The sequence below is a fragment of the Bos javanicus genome, chromosome 11 (assembly GCF_032452875.1).
Source record: "Bos javanicus breed banteng chromosome 11, ARS-OSU_banteng_1.0, whole genome shotgun sequence".
Taxonomy (NCBI): domain Eukaryota; kingdom Metazoa; phylum Chordata; class Mammalia; order Artiodactyla; family Bovidae; genus Bos; species Bos javanicus.
In genome coordinates, this window is record NC_083878.1 from 36,708,076 (window position 1) to 36,729,656 (window position 21,581).

Genomic DNA, 21,581 nt, shown 5'->3' on the forward strand with positions numbered 1-21,581 from the left:
ACCAGGAAGTAAAATTTTCTAAAGTATATACTGCTTTAACCTTCCAGGCAATTGGGGTTGTTGCTGAACAGAGACCTTAAAAAAAAGCTATATCCGTTAACAACAGACAAGATTTTTTGTTTGTTTAAAAGGTTTAGGTTTTTAAAGTTTCTTGTCCTAGAATATATCAGAATCCATTTAGAATATGGATTCAGGCCCAAAGCCTTTCTGACTTTAGAGAAGCAGATGCTGTTGCCACCCTAAGAACGGCTCAAAATCACTGTGGCAGTTACCTAAAGGTTTAATAAAAATTTACTAACCAAGTACTCTGAAATTCTGGGCTAGCAGATCTTTCATTTCAGAAGCAATCATTTTAGGGTACCAAACTACGAACATCTGGGCCGAGCCTCCGGCTTTTGTTTACAAACACAGAGGAAGGAGCGCCGCGGTCCATTAAGCCGCAGGGCCGCGGAGCGGGCGTCCCTCCCGGGAAGCGAGCCCGGTTCCCCCAGCAGGGAGCGGGGGGCGAAAGGAGCCCTCCGGCCGCCGCGGGCCCAGCGGCCTCTGTCTTCCAGGTATCCCCGGCTGCCCTCGCTCCCAGTCCTCGCCGTCTCATTTGCCACCTCCCAACGCGTGACCCCGGCGCGTCGCGTCCCGGGCCGGTGTCAGACGCGGGGTGCGCCAAGCGGTCCCATGTGCCCCCTCCCTCTCGCAGCCGCCGCAGTCACCGCGCCCCGATCCCCGCTCCGGCTCCTCGGCAGAGGGCTCGCCGCCGCCATGTCTACCGGCAGGCCACTCAAATCCGTGGACTACGAAGTGTTCGGGAGAGTGCAGGGTATGGGACCACCCTACAGCGGGAGATCAAAGAGGTGTTGGGGAGGAAGACTAGAAAGCTGCGACAACCACAGCCCATCTTTAGGAACCCCTGCCCCGTTGTGACTGTGACTTCCGCCCGGCCATGACACAGCACAGCGGGCGGGAAGGAGACCAAGGGAGCATGCGCAAGAGAGCCGGGGTGGACGGGGGAGGAGAGCCGAGGCGCCTCAGGGAGAAAGGCCGGGAAAAGGAGGAACAGCCGGGCGCTGGTAGTGGGCCATCTAAGGGAGTGCGAGGGGTCCGGATGGAGAAGGCAAACTGAAGTGGGGGAGGAAAAGAGGAGGGTCCGTGAACTAGTGATCCCCGTTACTTGCCACTGAAACTACTGTGGTAAAATTGTTTCAGAATAGACTCCTAGATGGTGTTGGAGGCTTCCTTTTGTAGGATGGTAATACTTTTGCCAGTGTAGCTCCTAAAAGAATTATTGTTATCTTCTTTTTGTTCCGTCATAAGTTTAAATCGTTGCAAAGGATGTAATGTCTGGCTTGTTGTAACTACCATTATTTCTAAATTAAAATGTTAAAAATCACTAAAAATTTATCCAGTGTAATATAAATATGGTGGTGATTTAATATTTGTCATCATTCATTCAAAACAGAAAGTGTTCAGTTCAGTCACTCTCCCTGTTGGACTCGTTGGGATTCCATGGCCTGCAGCTTGCCAGACTTCCCTGTCTATCACCAACTCCTGGTGCCTGCTCAAACTCATGTCCATAGAGCCAGTGATGCCATCCAACCATCTCATCCTCTGTCATCCCCTTCTCCTCCTGCCTTCAGTCCTTCCCAGTGTCAGAGTCTTTTCCAGTGAGTCAGTTCTTTGCATCAGATGGCCAAAGTATTGGAGTTTCAGCTTCAGCATCAGTCCTTACAATGAATAGTCAAGACTGATTTCCTTTAGGATGGACTGGTTGCATCTCCTTGCAGTCCAAGGGACTCAAGAGTCTTCTCTAACACCACAATTCAAAAGCATCAATTCTTTGGCGCTCAGCTTTATCGTCCAACTCTCACATCCATAATGACTACTGGAAAAACCATAGCTTTGATTAGACTAGCTTTGTTGACAAAGTAATGTCTCTGCTTTTTAATATGCTGTCTAGGTTGGTCATAGCTTTTCTTCCAAAGAGCAAGTGTCTTAATTTCATGGCTGCAGTCACCATCTGCAGTGATTCTGGAGCCCCCCAAAATAAAGTCTCTCACTGTTTCCATACATTTGCCATGAAGTAATGGGACTGGATGCCATGATTTTCGTTTTCTGAATGTTGAGTTTTAAGCCAACTTTTTCACTCTCACTTTCATCAAGAGGCTCTTTAGTTCTTCGCTTTCTGCCATAAGGGTGGTGTCATCTGCATATCTGAGGTTATTGATATTACTCCTGGCAATCTTGATTCCAGCTTGTACTTCATCCAGCCCAGCATTTTGCATGATACACTCTGCATATAAGTTAAATAAGCAAGGTGACAATATACAGCCTTGATGTACTTCTTTCTCAATTTGGAACTAGTCTGTTGTTCCCAGTTCTAACTGTGCCCAGTTCTAACTGTTGCTTTTTGACCTGCATACAGATTTCTCAGGAGACAGGTAAGGTGGTCTGGTATTCCCATCTCTTTTAAGAATTTTCCACATTTTGTTGTGATCCACATAGTCAAAGGCTTCGGCATAGTCAGTAAAGCAGAAGTAGATGTTTTTCTGGAACTCTCTTGCTTTTTTGATGATCCAACGGATGTTGGCAATTTGATCTCTGGTTCCTCTGCCTTTTCTAAATCCAACTTGAACATCTGGAAGTTTATGGTTCACATACTGTTGAAGTATGGTTTGGAGAATTTTGAGCATTACTTTGCTAGCATGAGTGCAATTGTGTGGTAGTTTGAACATTCTTTGGCATTGCCTTTCCTTGTGATTGGAATTAAAACTGACCTTTTCCAGTCCTGTGGCCACTGCTGAGTTTTCCAAATTTGCTGGTATATTGAGTGCAGCACTTTCATAGCATCGTCTTTGAGGATTTGAAATAGCTCAACTGGAATTCCATCACCTCCACTAACTTTGTTCGTAGTGATGCTTCCTTCCTAAGGCCCATTTTCTTTACATTCCAGGATGTCTGGCTCTAGGTGAGTGATCACACCATTGTGGTTAACTGGGTCATGAAAATATTTTTTTTCTTTTTTTTTTTTTTAATTTTATTTTATTTTTAAACTTTACATAATTGTATTAGTTTTGCCAAATATCAAAATGAATCCACCACAGGTATACATGTGTTCCCCATCCTGAACCCTCCTCCCTCCTCCCTTTTTTGTATAGTTCTTCTGTGTATTCTTGCCACCTCTTCTTAATATCTTCTGCTTCTGTTAGGTTCATGCCATTTCTGTCCTTTATTGTGCCCATCTTTGCATGAAATATTCCCTTGGTATCTCTGATTTTCTTGAAGAGATCTCTAGTCTTTGCCCATTCAGTTTTTTCCTCTATTTCTTAGCATTGATCACTGAGGAAGGCTTTCTTATCTCTCCTTATCATTCTTTGGAACTCTGCATTCAGATGGGTGTATCTTTCCTTTTCTTCTTTAGCTTCTTTAGAGAAGCCTTTAGCTTCTCTTCTTTCCTCAGCTATTTGTAGGGCCTCCTCAGACAACCATTTTTGCCTTTTGCATTTCTTTTTCTTGGGGATGGTCTTGATCCCTGCCTCCTGTACAATGTCAGGAACCTCTGTCCATAGTTCTTCAGGCATTCTGTCTATCAGATCTAATCCCTTAAATCTATTTGTCACTTCCACTGTATAATCATAAGGGATGTGATAGAGGTCATATCTGAATGGTCTAGTGGTTTTCCCTACATTCTTCAATTTCAGTCTGAATTTGGCAATAAGGAGTTCATGATCTGAGCCACAGTCAGCTCCTGATCTTTGTTTTTGCTCCCTGTATAGAGCTTCTTCATCTTTGGCTGCAAAGAATCAATCTGATTTCGGTATTGACCGTCTGGTGATGTCCATGTGTAGAGTCTTCTCTTGTGTTGTTGGAAGAGGGTGTTTGCTATGACCAGTGCGTTCTCTTGGCAAAACTATTAGCCTTTGCCCTGCTTCATTTTGTACTCCGAGGCCAAATTTGCCTGTTATTCCAGGTAGTTCTTGGCTTTTGTATTCCAGTCCCCTATAATGAAAAGGCCATCTTTTGGGATGTTAGTTCTACAAGATCTTGTAGGTCTTCATAGAACCTTTCAACTTCAGCTTCTTCAGCATTACTGGTTGGGCCATAGACTTGGATTACTGTTGACTTAGAAAAGAACAGAGATCATTTTGTTGTTTTTGAGATTGCACCCAAGTTTGCATCATACTTTTTTTCTGTTTGAATTTGATTTCCATTCAATTTCCCCCACAGAATTTTACCTGAGTGTTATGCTTGAGTGGTTCTGATTGGTGACCCACTGAACTTTTCTGCAGTATGTATATACATATATATGTGTGTATGATATATTTTCTTAATTTCCTTTGATCATAAAGCTCTATTCTTTTTTTTTAAATTCTGGCTTAAGTTACTATTGTGACTCTTATTAGAATACATTTGATGAAAATAATATAAGTACATTTAAAAGTATGATAAACATTATTTAGAAGGTAATTTTATTTGGAAATTCATGTCTTCAGGAGAAAGCTGGGGGTGTTTTATGAAACCTTGATTAGAGGGTTAAATTATCTTTGTATTTTGGTACTTAGAGGTTTTTGCACCTTGGGGCAATGTACCTGAATAAGCTAAAGAATGGGTGAAAGTATGTCTTTTGTAAAGAAATAGGCCCTTTTTTCAAAGGGTAACTGGAAAGGGACATAAGAAAAGAAAAGAAAGACAGACTACTCTTGTCTCCTCAAGGCAGGTCAGTTTTAGGGGAAAAAATATATATATGGGAGTTGAAGATAAAGAAATTGATTACTTAAAATTATTCATGCCTTGTACCCCTCATGCCTTACCGTGTCTTTGGTGCACCCAGGGATGTGGTAATCTACATTGACAATGGACACAGAGTCATTGAAGCACATAAAATATGACATAAAATATGAAAATGCTGACAAAGATCACTTGACAAAGTATTTTGTTTACTAGACAGATACGGGCGTAGTTGAGTGTGTGTGTGCACACGCACGTGTATGATATTTACTGAGAGTGTTCCCTGTGCTGAGCATCCTACTGCATGTGGGCTCAGTCGTTTGTGTCTGACTCTGTGACCCTATGGACCATTGGCTGCCAGGCTCCTCTGTCCATTGGATTCTCCAGGCAAGAATACTGGAGTGTGTTGCCATGCCCTTCTCCAGAGGATCTTCCTGATCCAGGGATTGAACCTGAGTCTGTTACATCACCTACATTGGCAGGTGGGTTCTTTACCACTAGCGCCACCTGGGAAGCCCCATACATAAACAGTCAGGTTTGAAAATCAGATTTAGTGCAATGACCTCTGTTGTTTACAGTGTATTAAATGGAAGAGAGTTGTTTTTCAGTCATTAAGTTGTGAGAGTACATGCATACTATTGGCTTATCAAGGCCTAGTATGTGGGACAAACCCATAGTCACATATTTGCACGTCTATACACTGACATTTGCTGAGGATTTAGGATGTGCCAAGCTCTGTACTCATTTAATCCTCAACCCGATGACCTCAAGCAGCTTCCTCATTTAGCAAATGGAGAAATTAAGACATAGTGAAATAACTCTTCCAGGTTACAGTGAGTTAAGTGGTGGCAGTGGGATTTGAACCGCGACCAGAGCCCATGCTCTTAGTCACTATATCCTATTGCTCCTCCTCTCGATGCCCTTTCCATATTTATTTTGCTTTCCTCCTAACTTACACACTGAGCATGTACATAAACTGATGTTGGACATTTGGACCTGGACATCTAGATTATTCCAGATGACCCTAAGGATGTTTTTATGGTCATTTTGGCTCCAAGGACATTTGACCTGGTCAGTGAGCAGTCAGCTCATTCAGAACTGCAGTCTCTGACTCTCTCTGTTACTTGTTGGCAGTGTCACCAGCCTGTGTCCCTCTGTGTCTCACAGAACTGCTCACAATTTTCTAGTGGCTTACCTAAGAAATAAATACAAACTATTAGCTTTTTGTCTGAGTCATAATAATAGTGTAGAGATTATTGACAGTAAATAATAAAAACTTAAAAAATGAATTTAATAATATAAAATGAAAAATAAAGAGATCTTTTAAAAGTGTAGAATAATAAAAATCTTAGTGAATACTGGCTTGTTAGAAATAATGGTTATGAAAGTAAATTTACCATGGAGGAAGATATAAGGACATGTAAAATGGACAAAATATAGACTGATAAATTGTCATTAAAATATTTAAATGAAACTATTATTAATGAAAATTCCCTAAATTATATAAAAATTAATATGGAAAAAATGGAAAATGACTGTCCTGTCCTGATAGAAAATTGATCAATGAATTAGCTTGATGGAGCTTATGACAGAAAATACTTTCTAGCCAAAAATTTGTGCTGTAATATTTATATTTAGAATGTTTGAATTTAAATCATCCTTGGTGACAAAATGGTGGTCAAAATGTTCCAGAAGTCAAATATACTCTTCCTTGTTCTCAAATATACATACCCTAATTTGCAAACAGATTGCATTTCAAGAAATAGTTATAAGTTGGTTGTTTGAAACTCAGGAAAATTATTTATGGAAATAATATTACAAATAGTGGGTTTACTTCTCAGACCCTTCTGCAAAGTCTACACATAGAGCTGTAGCCTTGTTGACAGAAATAATCAAAAAGCAATCTATAATAGGAATTGGAAAGAGTCTTATTTCAGCCACACTAAGGACTATAGCCTGGGAGACAGTCCCTCAGATAATTCTGAGGAACTGCTCTGGAGAAGCATGATTTCCAGCACAGTTTTATATCTTATCGAAGCAAAGAACATCTAACAAATTAGGGATTCATTCCTTCAAGATTTCAAAGAAATAGATTGGCATGTACACAGTGAGTCACTAACCTTAGCACCTGGGAAGAAAGTCTTATCATCAAAGGACCACCAGCACTGGTGTCCCAGAAAGGGAGGGATTTAATCTTTATTATTTTTTGACCACACTGTGTGGCATGCAGGATCTTAGTTCCCCAACCATGGATGTAACCCATGCCTCTTGCAGTGGAAGTGCAGAGTCTTAACCACTTGATGGACAAGGAAGTCCCTTAATCTTTATTTTTAACATGAATATACTTTACTTCTTGGTAATACACCCTTTTACTTAATAGTTAAAGCACATATACAGTGTATGTTTGATAACCCACAAATAGACTGTTTTAGTTAGCATAGAAGTCAAGGTAACTCTTGGATGAGCCAGCATGACTTCCCCATACTTCAGTATGTGGGCATTTCTTCCATCAGGCTTCAGCTGCCCTCCATTGCCGAACTTCCATCCCTTCCCTTTTTTTAAAAAAATAATTTTTTGTTGTTTTATAGCAGTTTAGAATTATAGAAAAGTTAGAAAGATATTACAGAGAATTCTTGTATACTCCACATCCAGTTTCCCCTGTGGTAAACTTCTTCCATTGTATGGTACCTTTGTCAGAACTGGTGAGCCAACATTGATATATTATTTTTAACTAAAGTCTGTTTTCTAAAGTCCTCTTGGGTTCAGCATTCATCTAGGCTATTACATTGCATTTAGTCATTTTGTCCTCTTAGTTTTCTTTCTGCTGTGATAGTGTCTCAGACTTGCCTTGTTTTCCATGACCTTGGTGCTTTGGAGGAGTGGTTTGAGGCTAGGTACCTTGTAGAATGCTCCCAAACTGGGATTTGTCTAGTATTTTTGTTATAAGACCAAGGTTGTGGGTTATCAGGAGGAAGACCACAGGTAAAGTGCTTTTCTCTTCACACTGTATCAAATGTACACACTACCCACATGACTTACCACTGTTGATGTTAAAACCTTGATCACCTGGCTGAGACAGTGTTTGTCCACTCTTAAGTTACTCTTTTTTTCCACCTCCCTTTCTGTCCTTTACTTTATTTACACATTCTCAAGAAGCTCCATGTTTTTTCCCGTCAACTTCCGCTGCATTGGGGGCTTTAGGATGAGGGACAGGGGAGTAGGGGACTGACCTGTGTTTTTAGAGTGTTCATCTCTATGGCATGGTTTATTATGTTCTTATACATAATTAGTTATTTAGAATAATATAACCTGTAACTTTGAATGAGGAACTGATTAAGCAGTGTATATAGATGCTTTACCAATGCTCAGGTGAGTACTAACAACACTTGTAGAAGTGGATTGTGGCAATATGTTAGTTTACCTGTACATTAGAAATTCAACAGTTCATTTTGATGGTGTTGACTCAGATTAGAATGGGAGTACCTTACTGGACTACAACAATAAATAGTAATTTTCTTTAAGATTTCTTAAAATGAAAATTGAGATGAATTACTGAATGGACAGGGAGGCCTGGCATGCTGCGATTCATGGGGTCGCAAAGAATCGGACACAACTGAGCGACTGATCTGATCTGACTGAATAGTTTGGTTAGAAACCACATGATTTAGGTGTACATGATTTTCCTATGTAGACAGGTAGGTGGAAAAGTTGGGTTTTAGTGGTTAAAAGTTTTAATACATTAAAGTCAAGAAATATTATTAATTATCGTTCTCATTTTTTTCCCTATAGCATTTCATTTGTAATTCTGTTCTATTTCTTGATTTTTATTTTTGTTCTATTTCTTGTTTTTTATTTCTCCAAATCCATTCTTTTTTCAACTATACTTATTTGTATACACATATCTGTGTCTCTCACTTGACAATAAGGTGGCTGCTGCTGCTGCTAAGTCGCCTCAGTTGTGTCCGACTCTGTGAGACCCCATAGACGGCAGCCCACCAGGCTCCTCTGTCCCTGGGATTCTCCAGGCAAGAATACTGGAGTGGGTTGCCATTTCCTTCTCCAATGCATGCAAGCATGCTAAGTCGCTGCAGTCGTGTCCGACTCTATGCGACCCCATCGACAGCAGCCCACCAGGCTCCTCTGTCCCTGGGATTCTCCAGGCAAGAATACTGGAGTGGGTTGCCATTTCCTTCTCTGAGACAATAAGGATGGTATTTTAAAGGTCAAGCTAGCTTGTTTTTATATCCCCTGCAGGCTGTGCTTCTGATATGGACTCCCATGTATCTCAAATTAAATTGAAGTGCTTGTGGATAGTTGGCTTAGAGAAGAAACAGTAGTATAATGGCTGTTTAGACTATTTGAAACATCCCATGGTGTGTAGCTCCAGGGGACAGATCCTAGATGGATGGTGAAAGGTGGAGGTGAGGCAGAATTTTATTCCATAGAAGGAAGACCTTTCTAACAGTTAAAGATGTTTAAAGTCATTACGGGCTACTTTGTAAGGTAATGACTGCATGGCTTCCTGCATTCAAAATTGACACACGCAGTCAAATCCCAGGATGAAGGGGGTACAGTTTAATATGAAAATTTGATTTTTCATGAAATGACGCTGCTGTTTAAAATCCATCATATGGTTTATTTAAATACTAATGTTTCTTTGTGGATTGAAAGTATGATTTGCTTTGCAAATATTCACCTCAGAGTTCCTGCCTGACACATCTTTTCACAAAGCAAGGTCCGGTTGTAGCTGATTGAGCCTGGACTGAGTGGCATATTGTATTTGAGTCACTCATGACTGAAGCGGCTGATGTCTGTCCCAGTTTCTAGAGTAGTGTGTCTGTAAAAATCCTGCATGTGTCACATCAGCTTCCCTTCTCTTTAGCAAGCAGGGTGGAAGCGTGCAGAGAGGCCATGTAAGTTCATGGAAGCATCATCTCCAATACAAGCCCAGTCCTGAGAGTGCTCAGTTCCAGCCAATGCTGATCAACTGTGGCCACATTCACTTTTTTTCTATATGGACCTCCCTCTGTTACACAGCATACTTCAAACTAGGGATCAGGATTTTCAGAAAGACTCTGGGAAAATTCCAAGTGTATTTGAACAGTTAGTTTCTGCATGGTTCACTGCTTCAGAAAGCTAATGGGCTGGAGGTCCTGACACATCTTGATACACATTCCTTCTAAGGCTTTAAAATAAGGGTTGTGGTTGAGGGGCCCAGTAAACAACACCACTTTTCATTATGTGAATTATTGACAAGTCCACTCCCGTATTCTTGGCCAGAGAATCCCATGGACAGAGGAGCCTGGCGGGCTACAGTCCATAGGGTCGCATAGAGTCAAATGCTACTGAAATGACTTAGCACACACACACACACACACACACAAGACAATGAGTAAGGCAGAGTTTTGGGGATGTGGTGTCAGTCTTCAGGCAAGTGAACTTTATAATGATCTATACTGCAGAATTGAGCACAGCACCCCAGACACCAGCAGGGCTTCATCTATGGGCGGAGCAGAAGGGGTGATTCCTTTGAGTATCTAGTTCCCAGAAAGAAAAGGAGGAAGCACCTGGCCTATGTATGCTTCTCCTTCCAAACTTACCCACTGGACTGCATGTCCCCAACGAGGAGTCAGGAACAGGTAAAGAGTGGCCAGGAGTGACACATGAATGGATATTTATCCTCATTAAAGGCACTATTATAAGGGCAAAGAAACTTTCTCCTCCAGAAATAAGCTGTAAAATCTACAGCACGTGTGTGCATGCTCAGTAGGTCAGTCATGTCTGACTCTTGGCAACCCCATGGTCTGTAGCCTGCCAGGCTCCTCTGTCCATAGAGTTTTCCAGGCAACAATACTGGAGTGGGTTGCCATGCCCTCCTCCAAGGGATCCTCCAGACGTGGGGATTGAACCACATCTCTTGCATCTCCTGCTTTGGCAGGCGGGTTCACTACCACTGAGTCATCTGGGAAGCACTTGCCGCTATCATCACTATGTAATTTATAACATTTCCATCACCCCCCACCAAAGAATTCCTGCCCCACAGTTCCTTTCATTCCCTACTCCTCACCTTCCCCATCCCTCAGGGATATCATGGCCAAGGTCTCTGTGATTTCCTTGGGCTTTCCCTCATGGTTTCAAGATGGCTGTTATAGCTCCAGTCATTACGCTCACCATATAGTCAGAGGAGAGGATACAAAGATGGACCCCTGGCTGAGTCAGCCCTTGTCAATGAGCTTTCTTGAAAGCTTCAGCCGATGCCTCAGCTTACATCTCATGGCCCCTCCTTGTAGAAGGAAGATTGGGAAATGCAGAAGAGCATGTTGTTGCCCCAAAGTAACATAAAAATTCTGTTAGAAGAGAAGGGGAAAGTGGATTTTGTGTAAGCAACTAACAGTGTCTGCCACGGATATTCATATATTAATTACATTTAACAGCATAGTAATTACATTTGGTATTATTTTTCAAGTCTTGATGCAAAAGGACATATTTCAGAAAGCCTTTGATCTCCACGGTCTCAGTCTCAAGACATTTCATTTATAACCAAGACAACCTGAATTTCTGTTAAGTACATATTGAATCACTGACTTGATGGACATGAGTCTGAGTGAACTCTGGGAGTTGGTAATGGACAGGGAGGCCTGGCGTGCTGCGATTCATGGGGTTGCAAAGAGTCAGACACGACTGAGCGACTGAACTGAACTGAACATATTGAATCTTTCATATATGATTTATCTCAGTCTTATGTTTTTTCAGTTGAACCACTGCTTAAAGCATTGGGTAACACTTGTATTATCTACCCAATTTGTCAAGCAGTATGAACTTAGCCTACAATTCTCTTAAATGTAAAGGACAGTCCTTTAGTTCTATTGTATTAGGATTTGTTTAGTAAATGTGTTTGTGCCCTTACCATTCATGATTACAAATACAGTCACCATATCCTACTTTAGTCTCCTAGTCCCAAGGCCTCTTAAGTTCTATAAGACAACTAATTAAGACATTTCTTTTTTCAATTTTTATGGTCATTAAGCCGTGATTTATAAGCAACATACTCATATTAGTATTTCTTGATTTGTCAACTTAAGCATTAATTAGTGACTTTTTGCTACCCTTTATAGTATATAGTATATAAATACACAGACCCATACACCAAACACTCTATATAATCCTTTAGATAAAGTAGTAAAGTTATACTAGAATCAACACAGAATTCTTATAATTTTTTTCCAGCCTCGAGTGCAGTAAATTTATCATCATCACTTTGAAATGAAATTTAAATTCTAATCAATATAGTTGCATATATATTTGCAATGTTAATAATAACAATAAAACATTTCACTTAAATATTTATCAGCTAGTTGTTTTATCATTCAACAACTATGTTGTTTTCATTTATTCAACAACTATGTGCAAAGGTCTGGTCTAGATGTTGGGGACACAGTGGTGAATGAGACAGAGAAAATTTGGCCCAAATATAACTGACAGCGTAGACAGGAAATTTTAAAAAGTAAACAAATGCATAATAATATCATATGGTAATTGGTGTTATGCATATCCCAGAAACATATAGGGGTGCACTGCTGTTATAGAGAAATTGGTTAGGGAATATTTCTCTGTGGAGATGACATTGGTGCAGAGACATGAACGATGAGAAGGAGCCAGTTATGAGGAGAGCAGAGGGAAGACCATTTCAGGCAGAGGGAACAGTAAATGCGAAGGCTCTGAGGCAGGAATATGCTTGGCATTTTGAGGAGCACAAAGAGAAATTTGGCTGGAATGGAATGAGCAAAGGAGAGTCCTAAGAGATGAGACAAAGATTAGAAAGGGACCTGGAGGCTGTGGTAACCAGACTATATTTGAGTATAATGGGAAGCCACCAGAGAGTTTTAAGGTGTGGAAGCAGTGATTTCACTTAAGGAAAGAAAACCACTGTGGCTGCTTTATGGAGACTAGACTGTAGGAGGGCAGAGCTAGATGTAAAGAGACTAGTGTAGGGGGCCATTACTGTGGGTCAGTTGAGAGATTAGGATAACTAGGACTAGGCTGTAAAGACATTATTATCCATTTTTCTAGAAACAGTCAAAACAGAAACTTTTTTTTAGCAAATCTTAAACGAAATTTGAGGCTAGAAATAATTGGTAAAATGAGTGCAATGACATGATTTTGAATATTTGACCATGTATGGTATCCAAATAAACCATGTACTTGATTTTGGGACTTGGCACATGTTCTTCCATTTGTAATGTTATTCCAGTCTCATCATACTAAATTTTGCTCATCATCCAAGTCTCAACTCTAAGCATATTTTCAATAAGCCTTCCCTAAAATCACCCAAGGACTGTCATTTGTTTGTCCTATGAACTCCCACTTGCATCCTGACTTATGCATTTTACAACTCATAATTGTTCTGTTTTATTTATTAAAAAATTTCCCCCATTTTTATTGAAATATAGTTGATAGTACTGTATACATTTTGGGGGGCTTCCCAGGTGGCTCAGTGGTAAAGAATCCACCTGCCAATGCAGGAGACAGAGGTTTGATCCCTGGGTCAGGAAGATCCCCTGGAGAAGGAAATGGCAACCCACTCCACTATTCTTACCTGGAAAATCCCATGGACAGAAGAGCCTGGCATGCTACAGTCCATGGAGCTGCAAAGAGTTGGACATGATTTAGAGACTAAACAACAACAACTGTATAAGTTTAAGGTATGCATCATAATGATGTGACATATACATCATGAAATTATTATCATAGTGAGTTTAGTAGTGAATACCCATCATCTCATATAGGTGCAAAATTAAATGAAAAAGATTTTTTTCCTTGTGATGTGAACTCTAAGGATTTACTCTCTTCATGGCTTTCATATGTTAATTATATTTATCATGTTGTATATTATGTCTCTAGTACTTAATGATTTTATAACTGAAATTTTGGATCTGTTGTGGTCTACATTTTAATTGCCGTTTTGTCTGTCTTTCCCACTAGACTGTAAGCTCCTAGATGCCAGGGACTATCTTATTTACTCATCTCATTCTCCACATTTAGAATTAGACAATTAATGAATATTTGTTAAGTGGATAATTAGAATGTCTAATAGTGTGCCTGTTATGAGTTGCCGAATTCTTACATTATTTGTGTGAAAAGACTATTTCATTAACAGACTAGAGTAGGTAATTTCCTTCACCTTGCACTGTGTTGGATACCTCTTAGAAAAATTCCTCAAACCCTCTCACCTTAAGAAAATGGCCTTTTTGTCATCTGTTTACAGATAGCTGGTGGAAAGGCTGCTGGGGATTCATAAATGTTGAAAGGATGTAGCTCTTCACCAGGAGTGGGGGTGGGGTGGGGTGGGGCTTGGGAATGGGCAGCTTGTTGTTACTCCCTTTCTGGCAGCTCCTGTGTTTCTGGCAGTAAGAGGTTAAGGGTGGAGCGAGCAACCTGAGTGATAGATTATGCCTGCTCTGCTCCAACACCATGTCCAGTTAGAGTACAGCACAGGGATTTCTTGCCTTTTCTTTGTCTGTAGTTTCTTCTATGTAGTGTTGCATTGTGAAGTAGCTGAAGCAATGTTGATATGCAGGTATATGATTTATTACCAACACGAATTTGAACAACATTAGTGGGGAACGCATCAGATCCGCAGTACTCTGCAAGGTTGAAGTTTTCCCCTTTGTGATACAATTCCTTACCAGCAATATAAATCCTTTTCAAGCCTTTCCCAGACCTTCCTTTAAGGCGGAGCTAACCTCTTTACACTTTCATGCATTGGAGAAGGAAATGGCAACCCACTCCAGTGTTCTTGCCTGGAGAATCCCAGAGACGGGGGAGCCTGGTGGGCTGCTGTCTTTGGGGTCGCACAGAGTTGGACACGACTGAAGTGACTTAGCAGCAGCAGCAGCAACCTCTAAACTGTAGTGGGCAAAGGAATTACCTGGAGAGCATGTTGAAACTGGATTCCTGGATGCAACCTGCAGAGTTTCTGTTTCTTTAGTTCTGGGGAGAAGCCTGAGAAAGTGATTTTTCTAAAAGTCCTCTCAGGTGATGGATGCTATGGCCTCTGGTTCCTGGACCACTCTTTGAGTAGGAAAGAGCTGGGCTGTGTTTCCAGATTCTGTTTACTTTAGTTGCATGTGCTTTCTTTTCTTAGCGCTAACGTTATCTGGGACTGTTCACTGTTGAGAAACTCAGAAGGGATACGCACAATATGCCTGGACCCAAACCTTCAACTCTGCTCAGTCAGCATCTTCTGGGATCCCCTCTCTCTTAGGATGCAATGACTGCATGCTTCTCCACAGTTCTGCCTGTTTTGTTTCTCTAGTTTACATGGTCTGGTTGACCAGAAGTTTCTCTTGAGTTTTTTACCCATTCTTTTTAAATATATCTACTAACTTGTGTCTTTCCCTCCATCTATATAATAGATTGCCTTTCTGATTCTCCTTCAAATCAGTATTCTTCACTCATCATTCCTCCACATTTTATAGGTTTCTTTTAAAATCTTTTTTATAGCCCCATAAACATTTCATTTATGATACTACTCAGTCTTTATTGCACCACTACTCTTTTCTTTCATATTCATCTGGTACCACAGTACACTCCCCTCAGGAAGCAAATAATACTCCTTGTTATAAATCCGCTTACAAAACTATATACAATTATCTAAGCCACTGAGCTCATCTTCTGTATCATTTTAACCAGGCTCAATTGCTGTTTGGAAAAGCAATGGACCTCTCTGAAATGGATTTGATCTATCCCCTGTGATTTGCCACTAATTTTCCTAATTTTTAATAATTGAGGTATAATTTACATTCAGTAAGATTTACCCTTTTTAGTATACAGTTGAATGAATTTTCATAGATGAATAAGTCATGTAAGCACCATCAGCACAGCTGAGATATAAAACAGTCCAATCACCCCCGAAAGTTCCCTCGTGCTCCTTTCTGGCACCCCTCTTCTCCTCACTCCTGGCCCTTGGCAATCACAGATCAGTGTCTTGTCTCTGTAGTTTTGTCTTTTCCAGAATGTGGAATTAAAATAGAAATGTTTTATTATATGTAAACTGGAATTTAGTCCTTGCATTTAAGGAGATCATTCTAAAAGCTGAGGGTGGGTAAACTTTATGCCGGCATACTCAACTCTTCTTGTAGTAATTATTTGGTTTTATTTAGCACTTTAATAGAATGATATGCAGTTTGGCATTTCATTGTACTTTGGTTTCAGAACATTGTTCTTTTTCTCCAAAATAGTCTTCCTTTTCTCTTTTTGTTTTAAAAGGAAAGAATTTTTTTAAAAAGCACTTTCTGAAGGCATTCAGATATTAAAGGTTTTGTTTATTTCATTTACTTACTGTTTAATAAACTAGAAAGCTAAGTCAGGAAATATATAAATTTTTTAAAGGTAGACAAACTAACATTTCTTCTCATCTTTCTTTCTTTTTCTTTTTTTCATCTTTCTTTCATACAGGTGTTTGCTTCAGGATGGTAAGTCAGTACAATCTGTTTATTATCTTCTGCCATCTCTGCCTTCCCTCCACTGTTATTTCTAGTTACAGAGACAGAGCAGTTATCTATATACTTAGTTCTAATCTTATCCTTGGCCGCAAATGAAGAAATATTTGTATTTCTTTCAAATTACTGGCTGAGATTTTTATGAAGACTGTCTTTTAAAAGCAGTCTATTAAAAAATAGACTAGTTACAAACTGGCAGTCCATTACAGCCTTCCTAGTTTTTCATTAATATTTCTGTGGATTTCAAAAGTACCTCTCTGGGGGTGATCCAGTTAAACATTTTGGTTATATATGCTTAATGCTGAAGTGACTGAGCAAACACACACACATGTTTCATACAAATTGTGGGATCTGCCACTTGTCCTGGATGGAAGAATCTCTCCGAACAAGGATGCACATCTTGAAATGCAGAATGAAAAATGCCCATTGAGTAAGGAAGTGACTCCGAGGTGAAAGAAAGTGGTAGTCGCTCAGTTGTGTCCGACTCTTTGTGACCCCACACTTTGTGAGCCCACCAGGCTCCTTTGTCTGTGGAATTCTCCAGGCAAGAACACTGGAGTGGGTGGCCATTCCCTTCTTCAGGGGATCTTCCTGACCCAGGGGTAGAACCTGAGTCTTCCACTGGAGACTCTTTACTGTCTGAGCCACCAGGGAAGCCCCTAGGTTTTTTAAGTTAAAACCCCTTGTTGTCTTTAAATATTTATTTTAAAATATCTACTTGTTTTAAAATACTTTAAGAATATCTATTTTTCCTAACCTCTGAGAGTTTGAACAGGTTGCCATAAGTTGAGTCTCTATATTTTGAGATAGACCCTCCCCTAGAATTCAGATTGTTTCCTTTTTCATTATTCTCTGGGAAGACTTATTTTCAGAACCAGCCCTTAAGCAATCCTAGCTGTAATCATCTTGATTTGTATTGCTTCATTTAGTTGGGCATACAAAATGCACAGCTCTTGGTCACTCTGGCCTCCAAAGAGGAGAAAAACATGTTTCTAAAAAGTGCTAGTAGACTGGTTCCACAGAATTTTGTTGTGGTGTAGTTAAAGTAATTCAAAATCAGAATGTTTCTGTGTTTTCATGTGCCAGTAGCATAACTAAATTTGGAATTGGGGAAAAGAACTTTAAAAAAGAATGATTGGAGAAATAAATTTACTCAGACAATTATAATATTTCTGGCAAGTACAGAGTCAAGAGAAAACGTCGGAATCTTCTCTTTCAGTACTTTGTATTGATTGTAACTAGATATTTTTCCTCAGTGATTGAGTATCTTGGAGTGATCATCATTTGGAACCCAGATTGACAGAGTAGCTTAGCATTAGGAGATTGTGAGGGCAATGCAACTGAGTTTTATGGATTCCAAAAGAATCATGGATATTGTTTTCTGAAATAATTCCCACCATCAGTTTATTTTCTCACAACGTGCTTGTCTTTACTGAATGTGGAATTTAGCAAAACAAGACAAAAACCATTTAAATGAAGGTTCTTGTAAATGTAGGTATTACCAGAGGTTAGCTACATAATTTTTGGCATAGACTATATTTTAGAAAAAAAATAATCAGCTTTTTTGTGACCATACTTTTTTGAAAGTTAGGATCAAGTGTGACGCTGAACTTTGTCTCTCTTGTTTTCTCCTGAAACCAGTACACTGAAGATGAGGCTAGGAAAATTGGAGTGGTTGGCTGGGTGAAGAATACCAGCAAAGGCACTGTGACAGGCCAAGTGCAAGGCCCTGAAGAGAAAGTCAATTCCATGTAAGTAATACGACTAGTAACACACTTGTGTGATTTATGAACTTACTTCAGTGTTTGGTTGGACAATAAGAATAGAATTGATGGACCAATTTTCGTTTGTAGAACAAAGCTAACTAAACTAACATGTTTTGACACAGACCAGCAAAGAAATTCTTAGAGTTGAGAGTGGAATTTCTACTTTCAGGAATGGATTTCCCACTTGGGCAGACCCTCAGAAAAGACTGTAGCATCATTCTCCAATCTGTATGAACTGTGTTCTGTCAGTCTCCTGTCATCCAAGGGAGACATCCAGGGTCAAGTGTTTCTCATCTTAAGTGGTTGTGACAGGAGCAGGAGCGTAGTGCTTCTGAATGATTCTTGAAGTTCTTAAAGAACCTGCAAGGCAAAAAGGTTGCCATTTCCTTTGTATTATTTAATTATCTTATTTGTCTAATTGTAATTTTATTTGTACTGTCAATTAAAGTTATGTTTGATGAGCTGTATAGTTACTATAGTAAGAGTCCTTGGAGTGCAAAGGGCATCAGATTCAGTCATAGAGGAAAAGTGTCTTGTGCACACAATGTCATTTTCAGAGACCTTATCGTTTCAGTTTCCTGATTTTCACTGCTCTTTGTAGTATAGCTCCTATTTATTGAGCATTTGCAACATATTAGGTAATATGCTAAATACTTTACATGGGTTATCTCATTTAATCTACACAATAGATCTTATAAGATAGGTACTCATTAATACCCAATTTATTTTATTTTGTTGTTTGCAATTTATTTTTGTTTTAGTTACGTAATATTTTTAGATTTCAAAAGCAATACTTTTTTGCTTGTTGTAGTAAATGAACTAATAAAATGCGTACAGGTATAAAAGCGAAGCTAGTAATCGCCCCCTCCCCTCTACTTCCCTCCTTTTTATGTAACCTGGGCCCTTGACTTTGTGAATCCTTTCTGAAGCTTTCTTTTTCACTTAAAATATTTAATTGTACATTTATAATTAGGGTTTTGCTTGTTTTTACTGAAATAGGAAGCTTTATGCATATTTTTCTGTTACTACTTTTTTTTTTTTTTACTATATGGATGTTCAACAATCAGGAAATATATAATTACCAACTCCTTATTTTTTCCAATTTCTTTATATATAAGTACATATTTGCATTTGTGCTTAAACCATACCTCAACTTGAAGAGTGGGATCCAAAGTTCAATTTGATAACATGTGGGGTAATGTTTAACGGAAAAATTATATTTTTCAGTAGTCACAAAATGCACAAATGAGAAGACTATGATACTTACATTGTGTTATTGTTGTTTATTCGCTAAGTTGTGTCCAACTCTTTGTGACCATTTGGACTGTAGCCTGCCAGCCTCCTCTGTCCATGAGAATTCCCAGGCAGGAATACTGGAGTGGGTTGCCATTTTCTTCTTCACGGGATCTTCCCAATCCAGGGATCGAACCCACCTCATTAGCAGACAGATTCTTTACCGCTGACATGCAGAACTAATATTTTTTTTTAGTTCAATGAATGAGAAAATGCTAGATGACTGTGAAATAGTTTGAGAATGGGGACCATGTGGAGGATGGACACTCATGCCAATCATGATGTACCCTAATCCATGTTGTAGCAAGTTTTTCGTTACCTTCCTTAATATCAATGTAATCATAGCATATATTCTGCCCATTTTTCCTTTTCAGCCCCAGAAACCCTTCTTCCTCACCACACTGTCAGTCATCTCTGTTAGCAACTTGTGTGTTTCCTTCCATGTTTGTCTCCAAATTCACATTCACACAACACACGTGCTTGCACACACACACACACACACATTCAGGTGCACATATGTTTTGGGGGTTTTGTTCAATGTTTACTGTTTAAAAATGGGATCACGGTGTATCCACCTCTATGCATCTCGACTTTATCATTTAAAAATACTCCCAGGAGAATCCCTCCAAGTCAAAGATATACCACTAATTCATTCTTTTTAATGGCTGCTTAACATTCCACAGTATAAATGGGTCGTTATCTATTACCTTATAGTGCGAACTCATTTTGTTACTTTTTATTTTTTTCTGCAGTAAGAACAATGTTGTAATAAACATTTTATTTGTGATTTTGTTTTTGTGGGATTGATGTCCAGGAGTGTGATTTGTTGGTTGAAGTGTCAGTGTACTTTTAATTTAAAAATATTTGCCCAGCTGCTTTTCAGAACAGCGGTAAACAAATTTTTTTTTCTTTATCCTGTTGACGGTTGTTGCTCTCTCAATTTTCTTTTATCTGATTGGGTGTGGAGGAATGTATTTTTTTTTTTTTACTGTAATTTGCACGTCTCTAATTGCTGGTTAGTTGGAGCATCTTCATGCAGTGTGGATTTGTTCTTATAGATTCCATTTTCGATCTTTTACCAATTTTCCCACTGGATTGTTTGTCTCTTGCCAGTTTTTAAGAGCATTTTGTATATTGGTGACGACTATTAACTCATTATCTCTTATCTCTTTTTCAAGTATTTTCCTAAATCTATTATTTGCCTATTAGTTTTGTTTATAAAAGCTTTTGTCACATAAATTGTTTTTCATTTTTATAAACTCAAATATGGCTGTCTTTTCTTTCTGGTTTAGAAAACAGATTGTAAGTGTTTTTCCTAGCTTTCCTTTTAATTTTTTAATGCTGTATTTATTACAATAGGCATCTATTCCATCTGGAATTTGTTTTTTATTTATAAGAGTGAAGACTGTTTTCTACCCGATGGCTTACCAGTTGTGCCAGCACCATTTATTAAATTGTCACTCTTTCCCCATTGAATTGAAATACATTCTTGTCATTTATTAAAATCTCATATAAACTGGATTTTTTTCTGGGTGTTCTGTTCTGGTCCACTGATTGATATATCTCAATGTTGTGGTGGTTGTTCAGTCGCTGAGTCGTGTCTGATTCTTTGGGACCCCATGGACTGCACTACTCCAGGCTTCCCTATCCTTTACTATCTCCCTGAGTTTGCTCAAACTCATGTCCATTGGGTCGATGATGCCATCCAACCATCTCATCCTCTGTCACCCCATTTCCCCTCTGCCCTCAATATTTCCCAGCATCAAGTTCTTTTCCAGTGAGTCAGCTTTTTGCATCAGATGACCAAGTATAGCTTGATGTATCTATTCTTACACTAACATTCCATATTGATTTAATTACAGGGACTTTATAGTATATTTTCTTTCATTATTCTTTTTCATTCTTATTTTGCTTTCTTAGGCATTTATTTTCTCTCTAAACTTTTAGATGCTTTTATCCATTTAATTAGAATAGGTTTTTGTAAAAAAGACTTAGTTGTCTTAACAAATCTTTTTTAAATAAAACTTTATTTTTAAAAACAGTTTTAGATTTACAGAAAAATTGTGAAGATAGTACAGAGGGTTTCTGTGTACTCCTCACATGTTCCCCATTTACCTTTTATATTAGTATGATAAATATATTACAATTAATGAGCCAGTACTGATGCACTGGTATTAAGTAAAGTCCATAGTTTATTCTAACTTCCTCAGCTTTTGTAATACCTAATGTCTCTTTTCCCTTTTAGGAGCCCATATCTTACTTGCTTTTTAATTGCACATTTTTTATGATATTAAGAGAATTG

The 21,581-nt window shown here is 39.1% G+C and overlaps 1 protein-coding gene across 8 annotated transcripts in view; it reads left to right on the plus strand.

The window, feature by feature from the left end:
• The first annotated feature begins 435 nt into the window (after nt 1-435).
• The window catches only part of ACYP2 (acylphosphatase 2), a 179,117-nt gene continuing 157,971 nt past the window's right edge, over nt 436-21,581 (plus strand). For 2 of the 8 annotated variants that reach the window (XM_061432368.1, XM_061432370.1), the window contains exons 1-3: nt 580-814; nt 16,177-16,193; nt 17,862-17,971. In XM_061432368.1, the coding sequence (XP_061288352.1) occupies nt 673-814; nt 16,177-16,193; nt 17,862-17,971 (269 nt within the window). In that variant the 5' untranslated portion in view covers nt 580-672. The other 6 variants (XM_061432373.1, XM_061432369.1, XM_061432366.1 and 3 more) reach the window with 6 other exon arrangements.